The sequence below is a fragment of the Fistularia commersonii genome, chromosome 5 (genome assembly GCF_037954325.1).
Source record: "Fistularia commersonii isolate RoL2024-O1a breed Wild chromosome 5, RoL_Fcom_v1.0, whole genome shotgun sequence".
Classification (NCBI taxonomy): domain Eukaryota; kingdom Metazoa; phylum Chordata; class Actinopteri; order Syngnathiformes; family Fistulariidae; genus Fistularia; species Fistularia commersonii.
This window is the reverse complement of record NC_141288.1, coordinates 7821423-7841507: the sequence shown is the minus strand read 5'-3', so window position 1 is coordinate 7841507 and position 20085 is coordinate 7821423. Positions and strand designations below refer to the sequence as shown.

The window sequence follows — 20085 nt, the reverse complement described above, 5'->3', positions numbered from 1 at the left end:
CTCAATCAGGGACTGAGTCCAACATTTATGGGCAGGCATACCAAGGAAGTGAAACAGAAATCTTCATGGATCTTGTTGTTTGCAAATGACATTGTAATCTTTAGTGAGAGAAGCGAGGAGGAAATTTAGAAAGACCGAGGTATTCCCTGGAAAGAAGAGGAGTAAGGTTAGCAACGGCAAGACAGACTAAGTGTGAGTGACAGGGGTCTAACTGACAGCAATGTTACAGAGTACATGTGAATACGTGTATTAGCAAGAATCGTTGGCAAGGTGTATAAGACTGACGTGACCAGCAAGGTTGTATGGTTTAGACCATGGCATTGAGAAGACAGGAAGCAGAGATGGAAGTTACAAGGATGATTTGCTGTAGTGAGCCCAGGGGAAAGAGACTCCTGAGAGGAGGAGAGTTAACTCCGTCAAAATACAAGTATACACTAACCTTAGAACTGAGGTAACATTGTTCACAGTGACCAATGGGCACGGGTCGATGGAAGGGTCTAGAGTGAGGAGGCAGCTGAGGGCCTGCCTGGCAACAAACAGACCAGCTGAAGATAAACAGAGATGGGAACAGGAGATAAAGGTTGAAGTCGTCACTAAAACCACATCTAGAAAAGTGATTTTATTGTACAAACCATGACAGACAGACAGTCACATTCTAAAATAAAAAAAACATTTTATTCCCAATAGAACGCACACAAAAATCAGCTGTTGAAACTGAGACATTAACATTTCACGAAATAAATTATCGATTTATGAATTTGATGCCTGCATAACACCTTAAAAAACTTGGTGCATGGGCATGAATAGGCTGGAAATATAACTGTCTCAAGTCAAAAACATCTGTAAGAATGTTTGTCAAATAACAACTGGTAATCCAATACAATTGTACACATTAGCAATACAGTGGGGCAAACAAGTATTTGATACACCGCTGATCTTTCAGCTCTTCCCATTTGCAAAGCATGTAGAGGTCTGTAATTTTAATCATAGGTACTCCTCACCTGTGAGTGATGGAATCTAAACCAAAAATGAAGGAACACATTTTATTATTTGTAAGTTATTAATTTGCTTTTCATTTGATACATCAGAAAGAACAACTTAATATTTGGTACAGAACCCTTTGTTGGCAATTACAGAGATCAGACGTTTCATGTAGTTCTTGATCAGATTTGCACACACTGTATGGCCCACTGGTTAATACAGATCTTCTCCAAATCCTTCAGGTTTTCGAGGCCGTTGCTGAGCAATATGGACTTTCAGCTCCCTCCAAAGATTTTCTACTGGGTTCAGGTCTCGAGACTGGCCAGGCCACTCTAGGACCTTGAGGTGCTTCTTAGGGAGCCACTCCTCAGTTGCCCTGGCTGTGTGTTTTGGGTTGTTGTCATGCTGGAAGACCCAGCCACGACTCATCTTCAAGGCTTTTACTGAGGGAAGGAGGTTGTTGGCCAAGATCTTGCAATACATGGCCCCATTCATCCTCCTCTCAATAAGGTGCAGTCATCCTGTCCCCTTTGCAGAAATCATCCCCAAAGAATGGTGTTTCCACCTCCATGCTTCACAGTTGGGATTGTGTTCTTGGGGTTGTACTCATCCGTCTTCCTCCAAACATGGCAAGTGGAATTTAGACCAAAAAGCTCTATTTTTTTCTCATCAGACCAAATGATCTTCTTTCCTTCCTCCTTTGGATCATCCAGATGGTCATTGGCAAACTTCACACAGGCCTGGATAGGTGCTGGCTTGAGCAGGGGGGACCTAGTGTGTGCTGCAGGATAATGATCCATGATGGCAGTGTGTGTTACTCCTGGCTTTCTTGAGACTGTGGCCCTAGCTCTCTTCAGTTCGTTAACCAGGTCTAGCCGTGTAGTTCTGGGCTGATCCTCACCTTCCTCATGATCATTGATGCCCTGCGAGGTGAGATCTTGCATGGAGCACCAGACCAAGGGCGTTTGACCGTCCTATTGAACATACTCCATTTAATAATAATTGTGCCAACAGTTGTTGCCTTCTCACCAAGCTGCTTGCCTATTGCTTGCCTATTGTCCTGTACTGCATCCCAGCCGTGTGTAGGTCTACGATTTTACCTCTGGTGTCAAAATCCATAGCTCTCTGGTCTTGGCGATTATGGAGAGGTGGGAGTTTTTTTGATTGAGTGTGTGGACATGTGTCTTTTATACAGGTAAGGAGTTCAAACTGGTGCAGTCAATAGAGGTAATGAGTGGAGAACAGGAGGTGTTTTTAAAGAAGAACTTATAGGTCTGTGAAAGCTGCAATTCCTACTGGTTGGTAGGAGATCAAATACTTATGTAATGCAATCAAATGCAAATTAATTACTAATCATACCATCTGGATTTTTGTTTTGGATTCTGTAACAGTTGCAGAGTACATATGATAAAAATTACAGACCTCTACATCCTTTGCAAGTGGCTGAAAAATCAGCAGTGTATCAAATACTTGTTCGTCCCACTGTATGTAGGTGCCATCAAAATTCAAAATGAGATAATATTTCCATGAAATGGTCTTCTTCTTCTTCTTCTTTTGGCTTTTCCCGTCAAGGGTCGCCACAGCGAGTCAACTTTCTCCATCTAACCCTATTCTCTGTATCTTCCTCTCTTACACCAACTGCCTTCATATCCTCTCTCACTACGTCCATAAATCTTCTCTTTGGTCTTCCTCGAGACCTCTTGCCTGGCAGCTCCATTTCCAGCATCCGTCTCCCAATATATTCACTATCTCTTCTCTGTACATGACCGAACCATCTCAGTCTGGCTTCTCTGACCTTCTCTCCAAAACATCGAACATGTGCTGTTCCTCTGATGGACTCATTCCTGATCCTATCCATCCTGGTCACTCCCAAAGTGAACCTCAACATCTTCATCTCTGCAACCTCTAGTTCTGTCTGCTGTCTTTTGGTCATTGTAACAGTTTCTAGTCCATACATCATCGCTGGTCTCACCACTGTCTTGTACACCTTTCCTTTTATTCTGGCTGAAAGTCTTCTATCACATAGTACCCCTGACACTTTTCTCCACCCATTCCAACCTGCTTGGACCCGTCTCTTCACCTCTTTTCCGCACTCTCCGTTGCTCTGGACTGTTGACCCTAAGTACCTGAAATCCTCCAGCTTCTTGATCTCCACTCCCTGTAGCCTCACCGCTCCACCCGAGTTCCTCTCGTTCACACACATATATTCTGTCTTGCTGCGACTAACTTTCATTCCTCTCCTTTCCAGAGCATACCTCCACCTCTCTAGATTTTCCTCTACCTGTTGTCTGCTCTCACTACAGATCACAATGTCATCCGCAAACATCATGGTCCATGGGGATTCCTGTCTAACCTCATCTGTCAGCCTGCCCATCACCATTGCGCACAAGAAGGGGCTCAGAGCTGATCCCTGATGGAGTCCCACCTCCACCTTGAACTTCTCTGTTACCCCTACAGCACACCGTACCAGTGTCTCACAGCTAGCATACATGTCCTGCACCAGTCTAACATACTTCTCTGCCATGTTGAAATTTAAATACCTTACTATAAGACACACCTAAAGGCCTTTAATGTTCTCAAAAACAAACAGTGTGCCTTACATATGGATCAATATCGAGCCACAAGAGGTCTTGCAACTACAGGAAGCAGCCGCCAACCCCTTTTTGTCCCGTAGAAGACGTATAGCACGTGCATGCTGGGATATATGACTGCATGAAGCGTGCATTTTCATTTACGTGTGTGTGTGTGTGTGCATGAAGATCACAAAATGGCACCTTTCAAGAGACACATGCACAACGCAGAGTTTAAACTAGAGGCGATCAGTCACGTAGTAGAACACGGGAATGGAGCAGCAGCGACCAACATTAACGAATCAATGGTACGGAAGTGGAGGAAGCAACATGACAAACTTGAACAGTGGATTGTTGAACAGAGAGTAGCAAGTAGAAGTGTCACCATGGTCACTTTTCGAATGAAGACAACAGCACTAGCACGTAAATTTAACATCAATGAATTTAGAGGCAGTCCTTCTTGGAGCTTTCGTTTTGTGAAACGCTTTGAACTGTGACGAATGGAGTAGGAAATACATTGTTTTCAATGAAGGTGGCGCAAATACCAGTAAGAGCTACAGGTACGTACAGTACCATATTGTGAATGCACTAACTTGTTTTGGGACTGAACGCAGTTGTCAGTACATTGGTTTGTATTCTATTAAAAGTTTGACTGACTTCTCTGACTGTTTTGTTGGTAGTCCCTTTAGCGCAGCTCCATTTAGTGGATGCATAACGCAACCCCAGCCACCACTGTAGCTTTTATATGCGCCTTCTAATGCGGTGCAGCTTATGATTTTTTTTTTTTTTTTTAAACAATAATTTTAATGGTCTGGCCCACTTGACATCTACCTAGGCCATATGTGGCCCAAAATGTGAAATGACTTTGACACCTCTGCTGTACAGGAACCTTAAGGAAAACTTTAGTAGAATCAGGATCAGCCCACAATTTACATATCATGAAAAAAATAGCAAAAAGAAAATTACCTCTTCCCAGTTTTTCATTCTCTATTTCAACCAACACACGGGTTAAGAAACCCGCAACAAGATGAACGACAGTAGCAGAAGCAAGAGGCCTGAAAAGATAAATAAGAAAGTAAATGACTATATACTTATGCTGGTCAGATTTTACAATAGTTTCAAAAACAAAACCAGTTCATGCAGCTCATTCAATATAGAAAAGTACAGCTTTTGCGTTGATAAAATTCCTTCTTTGATCAATGTGTGTAATCATCTTTAATGTGTCCATCTTTCCAAGTTACCTGAGATGTGGAAGCAGCACCAGAGAACTCCAAGGCAAGGACAGATCAGGGATTGACTGCTCTTGCATATCATCAATTTTGATCAATGACAGGACTTGTTCTGGCACTGCTGAGTGCTCAGGCATCCTCTTGCCTTCCTGTGCCCTTTCCTCTACACTAATCTCTCTGCAACAGAAGAAAATAAGGACAGCTCAAGATTTTTCAAGATTCCAAGATTAATTAACGCCAATGGCAGAATTTGTGACAGTTTAGAATTTTACCGTGTGCTCTGTCCTGTGAAGAGTAACGGGTATGTTTCAAAGGCCATGGAGCCATCAGTTGGAGGTGGGGCTTTGACCAGGATCAGACTGACCAGGACCTCGAGGCTACAGTTGCGAGACAGGGAATCACCGCAGTTGAACAACTGTTCAGTGAAGCGCAATAGGCTGGGTAGAAAGAGCTGAAGAATATAAGACAAACGAGAGGTGTTACAAGCATTTAAAAATGAAGAAATTTGCACAGACAGACCTCAAAAGAGGGAGATCTTAATTGTCACTTGACAACATGGACAATGCTGCTGCTGCTGCACAACTGACCTGTTCAAACTGTTTCATGGTGAACATCTCCTTGGTAAACTCAATAATGAGATCTCTCCCCACAGTACTGCCAAAAATCTAGAAGGAAGCACCATGATGAAAGCCTTGAAAGAACATTTACTTTTCGCCTTGATTAAAAATAGATAAACGACAACACTTGTCTTTTTCACACTTAAAGTCAATTCCATACATACATGAAATACACACACACACCTTCTGAACCATGTCATTAATCAGGCCTTTAGGCAGGGTGATGTTCTCCCCGAGGATTAGGGAGGATGTGATCTGAAGAAGGAGCCGGTAACAGGAAGTACAGAGAGCTGAGCTCTGAATCAGTGAGAGAACTGTCTGCATTAAAAAGGAGAGATTAAGACCAGGACAAGACAGTTCTTTTGGACTTTAACTAGATTTCAGACACATTCTCCTCTTACCTTGCAGACAGACTCTGGATTTGAAATCTTAGAGCCATTCCTGTGGGATACCAGGGTTTGTAGGATGAACAATAGCCTCTCTAACTGTTCTGTTGCTTGTTCTGCCTCATTTCCTTTTGACTCAATGACACCAAGGAGCTCTGCTGCACTGGCCTGTGGTTTCAGGAACATAAACATCACTCAAGGCAAAATAAGAAAAAATACCAAAAAAATTATTTTCAAAATTACACTAGTGGCAAATTAATTTGATTATCTTATCCTCAGGGTCGCAGGAGCCTATCCAGCTGCCATTTGGCGAGAGGTAGGATACGCCCCAGATTACAAAATTATCACCAGAAACAACCATTCACATATATGGGCAAATTAGGGTCTCCAATTAATCTATTACATGTTTTTGAATTGTTGGAGGAAACCGAAGAACCCATAGGAAATCCACATACACACAGGGAGAATAAGCAAACTCAACACAGAAAGCCCGTAGTCTGAACTGAACAAGGAATTGTTTCGCTGTGAGGCAATGCCACCCATATTGGCAAATCTGTAGAAAAATAAAATTGTGCCTGTTGCAGACAGTTTACATATTGAATACATTGAGTTTTTCTCAGTGTATCTACATCATTGCTGGTATTATATTAAGAACCAGTGATGAACCAGTAATGCAGATTCAATTATGATGTAATTGTGTATTGACGGTAATGAAAAAAAACACTTGTTACCAATTGCTGTATTTTTCGGACTATAAGCCACGCTTTTTTTTCATGGATTGGCTGGTCTTCGACTTACACTAAGTGCAACTTCTATATTAAAATATAAAATATATATGGTCATTTCACATGTTCGTTATTTTCACACTGACAGCCGCAAGAGTGTGCTCTAGGCTTGTGTGCCAGTAGCTGTTACTCCCATTACTCTGTACCACAGAAAATGTAAAATGTAAACAACTTATAAAGACAACTGAGAAAGACTGAACAAAAATGCCCCCAAAAAGAAAATCATATTTTGCAGATTACAAGCTGCAAGTAGTGAAATGTGCAGCTGGTTATCAAGCAGAGGATACTCAAACCACAATGAAGAAGAGAAAAGCTAATCACAGGCTAAAAGCTAGATGGCCACAGCTAGAGGAAAAAGTTCACAAATGGGTGCTTGAACAACAAGCTGCTGGGAAAGGCTGGTCAACATCTCCACAGCCAGGTAGTTGCCAAGGCGATGAATATACCTTATTTTCCGCACTATAGGGCACACCTAAAAGCCTTTAATATTCTGAAAAAACGTCAGTGCACCTTATAATGCACTGCGCCTTATATGTGGATCAATATCGAGCCAAAAGAGGTCTTGCAACTTCAGGAAGCAGACGACTCCATTTTCTCCTGTAGAAGTGGTGCGCGGTGCATGCTGGGATATATGACTGCGCAAAGCATGCATTTTCATGTCCATTTGTGTGTGTGTGTGTGTGTGCATCGCCGAAGTAGTCCCAGTAAAAACAGTAAAGGGAAATTCCAGTTCCACAACACTTGTGTGTGTATAAAGACCAGAGAATGGCACCTTTCAAGAGACATGCTTACAACACTGAGTTCAAACTCAAGGCAATCAGTCACGCAGTAGAACACAGGAATAGAGCAGCAGCGAGAGAATTCAACATTAACGAATCAATGGTACGGAAGTGGACGTAAAGCGCGTGCATGCTGGGATATATGACTGCATGAAGCGTGCATTTTCATTTTCTATTAATAAAGTTTGACTGACTTCTCCGTTTTGTTGGTATACCCTTTAGCGCAGCTCCATTTAGTGGATGCATAACGCAATCCCAGCCACTACTGTAGCTTCTATTATATGTGCCTTATAATTCTTTGCGTTTATATATGATTTTTTTTTTTAAGAGGCCATTAATTGAAGATGCGCCTTATAATCCGGTACACCCTTTGGTGCGGAAAATACGGTAAATGACTTATGGGATTATGGTGTTACCGCTTCATGCTACGCAACCATCTTTCTTTCAGAGCTAGGACAAAGATTTCCTAAAAAAGCCACGCAGAAGAGGAAGTGGCCCGCTATCTACCTCCAGAGTTGGCGGAGTTGCTCAGAAGTGACACAAAGGATGGAAAATTCAATGGCTCTAGTGATTTGGAGTGAGATCAAGAGTTTGGTTAACTTGTTATGCCATTTTGTTTATGCTATAGTTATCTGAATAGCTGTTAATATGTTAACATTCCAGACACCTGTTCGGCCTGTTCTCTATTCTATTGTTATTACTATCATAACACCCTGTGGGACTGTTTAGATAAATGTTCAGAGTCCTTTTATTTCCTACTGGCTGTGAATGTGTTTTGGGATGAGAGAGCGAGGGGGCGGGGTGGGAGGAGAGAAAGGGCTGAGACAGAAAAGTGGAGTCCCTGTTACTTAATTGTTCTAATGAAGAGGTTTAATCAGCAACATGTCACTGTTGTGCACATTCGCTCAGATATCTCTGCTGTAACACACTCAAACTGTAACATGCCTTTCAACAGGAATGTCTGTTCTTGGTCTCTGATTTTATCAAATAAATTTCCCCCCAAAAATGCAACATGTTTTTTTTCCACTACCCATTCACATGTCATACCCTAACTCTGCTGTCTTTCATATTCTTGTTGGTCCCAGCCTGCATGCATCCAGTCTATTTTTGTGTATTTATTTTATTCTTCTAATTGCTATTGTCACTATATTTATATTGTTGTTTGGTTCTGATTGTCTATCACTCTTACTGTCCCATTATGTTGACAATTTTTATCCCTGAGGTTGCTGTTGTTCTCCCTGCTGTCTAGCTATCTTCTGTCTAACTGTCTATATCTATATTCAGATTTATTTTTGACATAACTGCTACGCTGCTGCGACAAAGGAATTTCAACTATGGAGATCAATAAAGTTAATCTTATTTCTTCTTCAATATGCATTTTTTGGCTGGGGCGACTTATAGTGCGGAAAATACGGTATCATCGAATATATAACATACTTCCATGACAGAGCTTTGAGACTCCATGAGGCGAATCACTGCCTTTGTAGCCCCACTTCCTGCCATTAACTAACTGTAGTTCATTCCTTTATTAAGCTGACTAAAATTATGAGTGCCACTAAGTACCATGGTATGAATACCATCATTCTTTTTTAACCTTTGTAGTTGAGTTTAGTTTTCCATTACTTGTATTTGAATACTTACATTTTAAATTTGATATTTTAGACATAAAACAATCATTGTTTCAATTTAGAACATTTGCAAACTGTCTGAAGAAACATTAAATGTCCAAATGAGTCTAAGCAAATTGGCCACACAGCTTAAACCAAGGCTAAGAGACATACTTCTGCAATATTCAATTTAACACTGAATTTGTCTTTATATTACTAATTCTATGGTAATATTTCTACATTGATTGGATGAGGATTTGATTATCTACTACTGCTCTTTCACAAAAGAACTGTTTGTTGAGAACCGTTGAAATACAATAGATCCCTTTAAATTGGCCTGAGGCACACATTTTGGTACATGTGTAGAAAGAGCTGCACCTTTGCTGTTGAAATCATAAAAATGTGTTGGTCAAATCTATTTTTGATGCTTTATCAATAACTTCTGTTTAGCTAACAGACCTACCTGTAGGGACTCCCAAAAAACCAGAAAATGTTCTTTCTCCACATATTCTAGTGCAGCCTGGGCAGAGTGATCCAGTGCATCCCTTACAGAGTCCCAGGGAAGAGACATCCCAGGGGTTGTTGTTGGCCCAAGCTTTTGCAAAGCTATTGGCAGAGCCTGCAGACACAACCAGAGAACCTTCAATAACAATTCAAGATTAATGGCTGATATCCATCAAGCGCTATTTCTCATTTGACTTAAATTTAAGGTTATACATTTCTCACACAAGTGCATACCCTCCATCCATTTTATTTGAACTGTAATTAATCTTTGGACCATAGATTCTTCATATATCTGCTCTTGTTGCATCTGTCTAATTTTTGTCTTTCAATGAGTCTATCATATTTATCTTTTTTTGCCTACTTTGTTTGACAGAAAGCACAATACAATGACAGGACTAAGTTTTGCAACGTTTGTCACAGTTGTTTTGTTACTTATGCTACCATTTGCTATTGAGGAACAGTGCAGGGAGTAGCGAAGGAAGAAACATAGGCTCTGTAGCCTGGACATTGAACAGCTTGTTGTTGGGTGATGCAGCTGTGGGCTGTGATGTCATCACAGCCATCACTAATAATCTACAGACTCAGCACCCAAAGTTATATGATTATCAGCAGGGATTTTAACCATACTTCACTGAACAAATAACTGCCAACTTTCCACCAGTATGTTGACTGCCCAACCCAGGGTCAATGGAACATGGAAACATTGGATCTCTTGTACACAAATGCCAGTGATGCATACAGTACCACAACCCTTCCTCCCAGTGGAAGAGCAGATCAAAATCAGATCTGATGATTGTGTGAGCCAAATGGGGAGGACATTGACTGACTGAACTAAGGAACATGCCTATGACCTTTAAGGGCAACTGAAGCAGGAGGATGGAGGACAGCAGTACAACATGAAGGATGTATGGGCAGGAATGAACCACATTGCTGAATTAAGGTGAAAAAAACAGCCAGCTGTCTAGTTGCCTGGAGACAGCAAAGATGCTAAACTGTTTCTCTGAAGGTTCAGCTAACTGTCTGTTATCCATCCAACACATCAAGAAGTCCACACAACCCCTCTGCCCGAATGACCTAAACTCCTTCCTCTCACTTTCCAGTGCAGCTCATTTTCTCCTCTTTATACTGTAACAAGATGAAATCTGTATTTTTCCACATTCAATTGTACACACAGCGCAACATCAGCAAACATTATCTCTAGCATTTAACACACCATGGATGAAAAATGGGCAGAGGGCAACCTCTAAGCAGCATGTGGGAGCAGTAGAGGGTTCAGCGTCTTGCTCAACAACATCCGCAGGCTGGGAGCAGCACAGGCATCTATCTAGGAACTTTTGGTTACAACTGTTGTCTCCTGGATTACTGATTACCCAGCAGACAGGCTGTCTCGGTAGGTGGCACAGAAGCACCTTGTCCTTCCCTGTTCACCCCATACACTGCTTTCAATAAAACACTGATTGGTGACAGTCATGTCACCAACAGAAATTTAATGAGGATTCAGCAGTTTTTCTGGGAGTATAAGAAAGGGAGATGAGTACAGGGCACCGATAGGAGGTAACTCTCTGTGGTGGACTGCTTTGATTCACCTGAGGCTGAACGTTAGCAAGGCAAGGGAGATGGTGATTGACTTCAGAGAGAGGAGGGCACCTTTACAGCCATTGCGAATTGGGGGACACAGGAGCTGGATAAAGAATACAAGTACCTTGGGGTCAGGATCAGCAACAGGTTAGACTGAAGATACACAATTGATGTGGCAAGAAGAAGATGAGCAGACCATTTCATAGGGAAGCTAAGATCCTTCAAAGAGTGCAGCAGGATGCTGGAGATCTACCAGTCTCTTGTGGCAAGTTCCCTTTTCTTTGGTGCTGTCTGCTGGGAAAGCTGCATCAGAGCCAGCAACACCAATGCAAATAATAATTTTAAAGACTGGCTCTGTGATTGGTCTCAGGCTGGAGACCTTTGTGACTGCAGGGGAGATTAGGACACTGTGCAAAGTTATCCATTATGGATAAACCTGAGCACCCTCTCCATAACACACTTGACTGACAGTGGAGCATCATCTACAAGAGACTGCTGCCGCTCCACTGTCAGCAGACAGATACAGGAAATCTTTTCTTGCGTCATGCAGTTGCACTTTATAGCACCAATCACAAGTCAAAATAGCATTTCTTTCTTGCCCTCCTCTAAGAAATGTGATGAATCTTTCTTCACATATTTATTTTCAACATTTCCAACGGCTAGTTTGCTGTTTCTTTGTCTTGCAGCTGCTTGTTCAAATTCACACAAGAATTTCCCAGCCGGGACCATCAAGACTTTCTATTCCATTCCATATGTGAACTGGGTGCTCAATCGACAAAAATCTAACACAGACATGAAACTCACAGTTGCAGTGCAGGAATGGAACATGTGGCGGACTCCTTTGCACATCTCAAACAGCAGCTGACCAACTCCCTCCACCTTAGTGGGATGCTGCTGGAGGTCTGAGAAAATATGCATCAGGAGGGTGTTGAGATCTGAAACCTATGGGATGCAATGGTAAAGGAATTAAGGACAGAATGTTATATGTGTATCAGTGCAGGCATTAAAAATCCAGCAAAAGGCATGTTTTTTTGGTGATCATGTAAAAATCATATACCTTTCTCATCAGGAAGGAGAAACTCTCTGCAGCAAACTTGCGGATATGGTCCCTCTTGTGTGCCAACAGTGAGCTGTATAAACTGAAGTGGAAAGAGGAAGTCCCAAATGCAGTGTTTTTAATAGCAATACAGAATGTTTTAAGTTGATACAAATATTAAGGACTAAAGATTTCAATACATATTAACCACCCAATATTATATGTGCTACATCAAAGGTAAAAGTAAAAATACCAGATAAATATGATAAGTCTTTGGCAACCAAAAACACTGAGCATCAATTAAACATCATCAGATGTGCATTCAAGAGACAATGTGCTTGGCTGTATTTCTTGGCAATATTTGATATTTTATGATTATTACAGCTGTCTATACCTGTAGATGTTTGTCATGTCTTTCACCATGAGCCGCCAGAGGTATTTGTAAAGATAGGACAGGCTAGTGAAAGCCCACTCCAGCAACTCTGTGTCCTTTGTGTCTAGCAGGGAGGTGATCAGAATGAAGAAGTCAGGGAAATGGGGGTAGAAGTCAGTCTGTAAGTCTCTGGCCAGGTGCACCACTAGGCTGAAAAGATTAGACAATTGGAGTTACTTCAGAAAGTTTCTTCATGATGCACATATTCAAATACACATCAACGGCTGATTGAAATAAATTCACTGCACTCACTCCAACAGAGGTTGGTAGGCCAAACTGTCCTTGACTGCCAAGTGTGTTTTCAGGCTCTCCACTATCAACGTCTGATGGAAGACCAGCATGTTGAAGGACTGACATTTGTTGGATACTTCTTTCAAAAAAGTAGCTGGAAAGGAACACATTTTATGGTAAACATTCTTGCAATTCAGACATGGTTTTACTTTAAAAATGTTTATACATACTAAAATCTTTGGTCAAGTTGAGGTCCCTCCATTTTGTCAGTCCATCTGAGAAATAGGTGTCAACTTCCTAGATTCAAAACGAACAGTATCATGTTACCATGTATCATTAATGATGAGGAAAATCACAAGTAACCCGAGAACTTTTTTTATATTCACGAAAGGATTTGCTGAGAGCATTTACCTCGGTATATGATCCAGTCCTATCAATACGGTGAATGACATCGATATTGACGTGTGAAAGTCTTTCAGCAAAAGTGAGAAACTGATGGAGAAATATGGAGAATGTTTTGATACGGTTTTCAAAATGAGGCGATTACTGACTCTGACAAAGTGTTGCATTTCAAAACACAAATGCATAACATATACAACTCAATTCAACAAGAAAACGTCATATTGCTAAAAATGTGGCATTTTTTTGTGGACTTGATACATGACTACAGCATTGAACATGCCCGCTAATGCTAGCAGCCTTATGTTATTTGGCTTGATTTATATGCTCTACGTGTATATCTCATCGTTGATGAGATATACACTTGCATGAGATTTCGTTCTGTGTTATCGGAAACTAAAATTATTGCTACACTCGTAATATCGGATTACTTTATGGAGGGGTCCCCAAGAACAGCATGCATTAAGTCTTGACTCTTACCCTGTAGGTGTTCTCGGATTTGTGATGCGAAGACTTGGATTTGATCTTCATCTTTGAATCAGAAGGTGCTTTTAAGCTCGATGGTATTCCAAGGTTTTTCCAAAAAGTTTGGATTCAGAAAGTGTTCTGTTCCGTTTTTATTGTGCAAACAACCTGATAGTCACATGGCTTAAACACGGCGCTGCCATTTTAAACAAAGCATTATGGGAACTGCTGTTGACGTCATGGGTGGAGGTGGTTTGAATAAGAAACAATTTCGAAACCATTGTTCTAGTAGTGATAAGTGATGTGTCGTTCGCAAACGCAACGGCTGTATGAGTCCGGGTGATTAAACATAGAGAGGGAAATGTATTGACAGATGCTCGAAGAGTGATGGGAAGAAAGAGAACTTTGAAGAGCTGATAAATGTGGAAAATGAAAGAGGCAATTGTAGAAGAGGTGACTATTGTAGACCGCAAAATAGCAGAGATTAGCAAAAGTGAAGTGAGGAAGGCAAGAGTAGAATGGCAGCTGGTCCTGATGATATACCTGTGGAGGTGGGAAAGTGTCTAGGAGAGGTATCTGTAGGTATCTGTCATCTGGAAGGAAAGTAGATAAGGAGACTTGGTGGTGGAATGAGGAAGTGCAGGAGTGGATACAGAGAAAGAGGTTAGCAAAGAAGAAGTGGGATACTGAGAGGACTGAAGAGAACAGACATGAGTTTAGAGAGATGCGGCGAAAGGTAAAGATAGAGGTAGCAAAGGCAAAACAAAGGGCGTACGATGGCTTGTATGCTTGGTTGGATAGTAAGGAGGATGAGAATGATCTATACAGGTTGGCGAAACAGAGATATAAAGATGGAAAGGATGTACAACAGGTCCGGGTGATTAAGGACAGAGAGGGAGATGTATTGACTGATGCTAGAAGAGTGATGGGAAGATGGAAAGAGTACTTTGAAGAGCTGATGAATGTGGAAAATGAAAGAGAGGCAAGGGTAGAAGAGGGGACTATTGTAGACCACAAAGTAGCACAAATTAGTAAAAGTGAAGTGAGGAAGGCATTGAAGAGGATGAAGAGTGGAAAAGCAGTTGGTCCTGATGATATACCCGTGGAGGTGTGGAAGTGTCTAGGAGAGGCAGCGTTTTTTTCCTGACCAGATTATTCAACAGGATCTTAGAGAGTGAGAAGATGCCTGAAGAATGGAGACAAAGTGTGATGGTGCCTATTTTTAAGAATAAAGGGGATGTGCAGAATTGTGGCAACTATAGAGGGATAAAGTTGATGAGCCATACAATGAAGTTATGGGAAAGAGTAGTGGAAACTAGACTGAGAGCAGAAGTCAGCATTTGTGAACAGCAGTATGGCTTCATGCCTAGGAAGAGTACTACAGATGCAGTATTTGCGTTGAGAGTGCTAATAGAAAAGTACAGAGAAGGTCAGAGGGAGTTGCATTGCGTTTTTGTAGACCTAGAAAAAGCATACGACGGGGTACCAAGAGAGGAGCTCTGGTATTGTATGTGGAAGTCTGGAGTGGCAGAGAAGTATGCTAGACTGGTGCAGGACATGTATGCTAGCTGCGAGACAGTGGTACAGTGTGCTATAGGTGTAACAGAGAAGTTCAAGGTGAAGGTGGGACTCCATCAGGGATCAGCTCTGAGCCCCTTCTTGTTTGCATTGGTGATGGACAGGCTGACAGATAAGGTTAGATAGGAATCTCCATGGACCATGATGTTTGCAGATGACATTGTGATCTGTAGTGAGAGCAGACAACAGGTAGAGGAAAATCTAGAGAGGTGGAGGTATGCTCTGGAAAGGAGAGGAATGAAAGTTAGTCGCAGCATATGTGTGTGAATGAGAGGAGCTTGGGTGGAACGGTGAGGCTACAGGGAGTGGAGATCAAGAAGCTGGAGGATTTCAGGTACTTAGGGTCAACAGTCCAGAGCAACGGAGAGTGTGGAAAAGAGGTGAAGAGATGGGTCCAAGCAGGTTGGAATGGGTGGAGAAAAGTGTAAGGGGTACTATGTGATAGAAGACTATCGGCCAGAATAAAAGGAAAGGTGTACGAGACAGTGGTGAGACCAGGGATGATGTATGGACTAGAAACTGTTACAATGACCAAAAGACAGCAGGTAGAACTAGAGGTTGCAGAGATGAAGATGTTGAGGTTCTCTTTGGGTGTGACCAGGATGGATAGGATCAGGAATGAGTCTATCAGAGGAACAGCACATGTTAGATGTTTTGGAGAGAAGGTCAGAGAAGCCAGACTAAGATGGTTCGGTCATGTACAGAGGAGGGATAGAGAATATATTGGTAGGCGGATGCTGGAATTGGAGCTGCCAGGCAAGAGGTCTTGAGGAAGACCAAAGAGATGATTTATGGACGTCGTGAGAGAGGGTATTAAGGTAGTTGGTGTGAGAGAGGAAGATACAGAGAATAGGGTTAGATGGAGAAAGATGACTCGCTGTGGCGACCCCTGAAGGGAAAAGCCGAAAGAAGAAGAAGTAACTATGCAATCTAGAATAGGTAATATTTACTGAGTTATTGGCCAGAGGTGCGAAAGCAGCTCGATCAAGTTCCAGTTCCTTTTAGATTCTGCTTGCAAACTTTCCTGATTTGTCTCAAGTTTTCTCTCTGAAAACAACTTACGATGTTAAATTGGGGTTTCAGCTGAAGCCCCCCATTAATGGGAGAAGTAAAAACCCGAAAAAGGTAAAGGCAGAGCCTCAAACAAAGACGCTAGAACATAGTGATGTGTCGTTCGCGAACGTAACGGTTCTATGAGTCGGCTCTTTGAAGTGAACGAGCCTGGTAGCCTGGAAGCCTGGTACAAACTCACAGCAGAAGCACAGTGAGCACAGGAACAGGTCAAGAGAGGAGAGAGAGTGCAATACGGAGGACAAAAAGAAAGAAAGTAAGTATAAAAGAAATGAGTCAAAGCGGGAAAAGGAGCCAAATTTGAACTCATTTTAATTATATTGATTGCTCCAAAGCAGAGTGCATTGTCTGCAAGACCAAAATTTCATTTAGAGCCGGCTCAACCAACAACCTCCACAGGCACCTGAGAACTGTTCACCCAACAGTTCCAACGGAGAAGTGACCAGTTGAACCTGGTATTAATGAAGGTGCCAGTGTGTCATCTGTAATTGATGCTGCTGCTCCTGTTGCTTCTGCTGCTGCTGCTGCAGGTGTCAACAGCACTATTCAGCAGCACACAACCACAGCTGCCTAAAACATCAACCCAGAGCTCAATGAAACAGTTTTTGGAGAAGTCTTTGACCGCTGCAAGACAGAAAAAAATTGACAAATAGCTGTAGGCAACAAAGTTGTTCCGGCCAGTGGTCACCGTTTCGGCTATGACAGCATCAGTGGAGCGCTCATTCTCAGTACTGAAAAGACTCAAAGACTGAAAAGACTTGGAACAGGACAGAACAGGACAGATCGAGGATGACTGTCTTCACTGGCAGTGATTTCCATTGAGTCAGAGAGACTTTTAAAACTGAAGAAAGAAACAAAAGTTTTCTGCAAGCACGTTATCGATGCTTCAGAAGGAGCGGCGCATGGACTTCATTTATAAGTAAAGGTAAGAGATAATAATGCTGTTTTTACATGTGCTTTTTTCTATGCCACAGTTTATACCTCTGAAGAATGCTTATATGATATTTTAAACAAAACACGTCAACTACTGCCAATAAAATGGTGAATAAGCTACTCTGTAGGGTTCATATGTTTGTAAATCTGACTGTGATGACGCCAGTGCCTCACCAGCCATGAACCTCACCGTGCGTCACTGCTATGCTGTCTGGCTACACTGTCACCTACAACTAATTTGCAGTCACTTATCTCTGTCAGGTTACCTCGTCTATACAAGATGTAGTCTACCTGCGTGCTCCTATCTCCGCTCTTAAAAGTTACCCTATGTTCCTGTCTTTTCTGGAAAAAAGTGTTCACTACAGCCATTTCCATCCTTTTTGCAAAATCTACCACCATCTGTCCGTCTGCGTTCCTATCCTGTATACCAAATCTGCCCATCACTTCACCATCCCCTCTATTGCCAACATGCCCTTTGAAGTCTGCTCCAATTATCGCTCTCTCATCTCTGGGGATATTCTCCATCACTTCATCTACCTTATTCCAGAACTTCTCCTTCTCCTCTAACTCACATCCCACCTGCGGGGCATAGCTGCTTATAACATTGAGCATTACACCTTCAATTTCCAGTTTCAGACTCATAAGTCTGTCTGACAGTCTTTTCACCTACGGAACGTTCCTAACAAACTCCTCTTTCAAGATAACTTGAAACATTACTCTACTTGTCAGCACCATCTTGTCAGTATCATGATAGTACAACTTAAAGCTTGCTCCTAATTTTCTAGCCTTACTACTTTTCCACCTGGTCTCCTGGACACACAGTATATCCACTTTCTTTCTCTGCATAATATCGACAAACTCTCTACCTTTTCCTGTCATAGTCCCAATATTCAAAGTCCCCACTCTCAGTCCCAGACTCTTGTCTTTCCTCTTCTCTCTACTTCTGAAGAGACTTTCCTCCTCTCCTTCTTTGACCTACAGTAGTCAAAGAAACTCCCATTTTGAAATATGATAAAGCTTATTTGACAATACGAGATGCCGGTGTGTGTGTGTGTGTGTGTGTGTGTGTGTGTGTGTGTGTGTGTGTGTGTGTGTGTGTGTGTGTGTGTGTGTGTGTGTGTGTGTGTGTGTGTGTGTGTGTGTGTGTGTGTGTGTGTGTGTGTGTGTGCGTGCATGTGCGTGCGTGTGTGTGTTGAAAGACTACAAAAAAGGGGGCAGTGTTAGAAAACGACAAAATGGTGGTCTGAATGCAGAACTACCAAATTGGCGGCGATTGTAGTCCGACGGCTACCCCTTGGTGTTACCACTTGACTGGGACCAGAGGGCACAAAGGAATTAATTGAACACCAATAGATAATGTCCTGTGTAAAAATAACGTGGAGGTGCGCTTGTGTTAAGAAAAGAAAGGAAAACAGAGAGAGTTAGACGAGCAGAAAGTTAACAAGGTAAGAATAGCAATGACATGGGAATACAGCGATTACCCAAGGCACGACAAGAAAACAGCAGTTACAACCCTACTACAAAACTGATCAATAACTCATGCTTGCTCAGATGCTAATACTAGCCTCTTGTAATGAGTTGATCCTGGATGTGATGTTTCGGGATGGAAGGGCCGGTTCTGATGACGATTGCATTGGACCCCCAATGGATTAGTGGTCGTCGACAGGAATGAGGTGTCTTCTCGGCGCACCACCGAGGACAAGACGGCTGGCAATTTGGAGACGTGGTTGGCTCTCAGAGATCTTCGGGTGCTGTCTGCAAGTCTGGTGGTCAGGTCGGGACAAGCTTGGGATCACACCCGGATTGGCGGGAAAAAAATGGTCTTACAGCCACCTCTTGTGCACTCGGGAGTAGCTGTTAGAGCAGTGTTTCAGTGGGGATCGATCCTTGGAACAAAGGACTCAACCCCTTTTGGTCAACGCATGGTGCGTTGACCAAAAGAAATAGAAATAGGTTGAGTTAACAGAAAAGGTTTCTGTTAAAGTCTGTACTCAATCGAACCCATCTGAAGGCCACCAGGAGTACTACACAGGCTGAGTTAATCAAGAGAATGAATGAAGAAAGGAAGGAAGCTTATGTGCAGAAATAAGTAAGTTTTATTAAGTTATAATTCAGGTAAAATTGTGTGTTCATATGTGATTGATAAAAAAAAGCAATGGAGGTGACAAGGATGGAGAACCTTACTTCTTCAGCTTCTTCTTCTCCTTTCAGTTTTTTCCTTCAGGGGTCGCCACAGCGAATCAGCCTTCTCCATCTAACACCATTCTCTGTATCCTCCTCTCTCACACAACTACCTTCATGTCCTTTATCACTATGGCTATAAATCATCTCTTTGGTCTCCCTCAAGACCTCCTGCCTGGCAGCTCGTATTCCAGCATCTGCCTACCGATATATTCACTATCCCAACCTAACAATAAAGCAAAATAAGTGTAACTGGTCAGCTGTGACTGTGACACTCCTGACAAAATACCAAGTATTACACCTACACCCCATCCGTAAACAAGCAACTTTTTTGGAAATTCACTCCACACAAAATTTAGCCAAATAACAATGGCAAGTGTTTTTCACTACACAGTAACAGGAAACAACTCACAAGGGCTGTTCACTACACACCAACAGGAGCCTAGTCACAGAGGTTCACTACACAGCAAGGAGGAGCCACAGCATGTAGCAATGTAGAAATAAGAAGATGGAGAAATGAACACAATAATGGTATGGAGGTGGTTTCACAATATAGCTGGAGCTACAGGACAGATTAGTGAGCACCTGATGGCCCACAGATTAACATATACTAAACATCACTATGTTGAGGGTTTTAAGTGTAATAGCCTCAAAATAATGGTGGGAAAAACACAGTGGTTACACTAAATGTCCTGACTTCTGTAGTTTGCCTTAGCTTTCCG

At 42.2% G+C, this 20085-nt stretch overlaps 1 protein-coding gene across 1 annotated transcript in view; it reads right to left on the bottom strand.

Annotated features, from left to right (window-relative positions):
- Window positions 1-13778, bottom strand: part of utp20 (UTP20 small subunit processome component) — a 41314-nt gene extending 27536 nt beyond the window's left edge. Inside the window, exons 1-15 of the mRNA XM_086146675.1 lie at window positions 13616-13778; window positions 13148-13228; window positions 12967-13033; window positions 12758-12890; window positions 12467-12655; window positions 12094-12175; window positions 11841-11978; window positions 9418-9573; window positions 5799-5951; window positions 5581-5715; window positions 5368-5445; window positions 5053-5231; window positions 4793-4957; window positions 4518-4606; window positions 440-545 (exon numbers count right to left, since the gene is read on the bottom strand). Coding sequence (XP_086002801.1) covers window positions 440-545; window positions 4518-4606; window positions 4793-4957; window positions 5053-5231; window positions 5368-5445; window positions 5581-5715; window positions 5799-5951; window positions 9418-9573; window positions 11841-11978; window positions 12094-12175; window positions 12467-12655; window positions 12758-12890; window positions 12967-13033; window positions 13148-13228; window positions 13616-13666 — 1802 coding nt within the window. The 5' untranslated portion in view covers window positions 13667-13778. The remainder of the gene's footprint in view (window positions 1-439; window positions 546-4517; window positions 4607-4792; window positions 4958-5052; window positions 5232-5367; window positions 5446-5580; window positions 5716-5798; window positions 5952-9417; window positions 9574-11840; window positions 11979-12093; window positions 12176-12466; window positions 12656-12757; window positions 12891-12966; window positions 13034-13147; window positions 13229-13615) is intronic.
- Between the last annotated feature and the right edge of the window lie 6307 nt (window positions 13779-20085).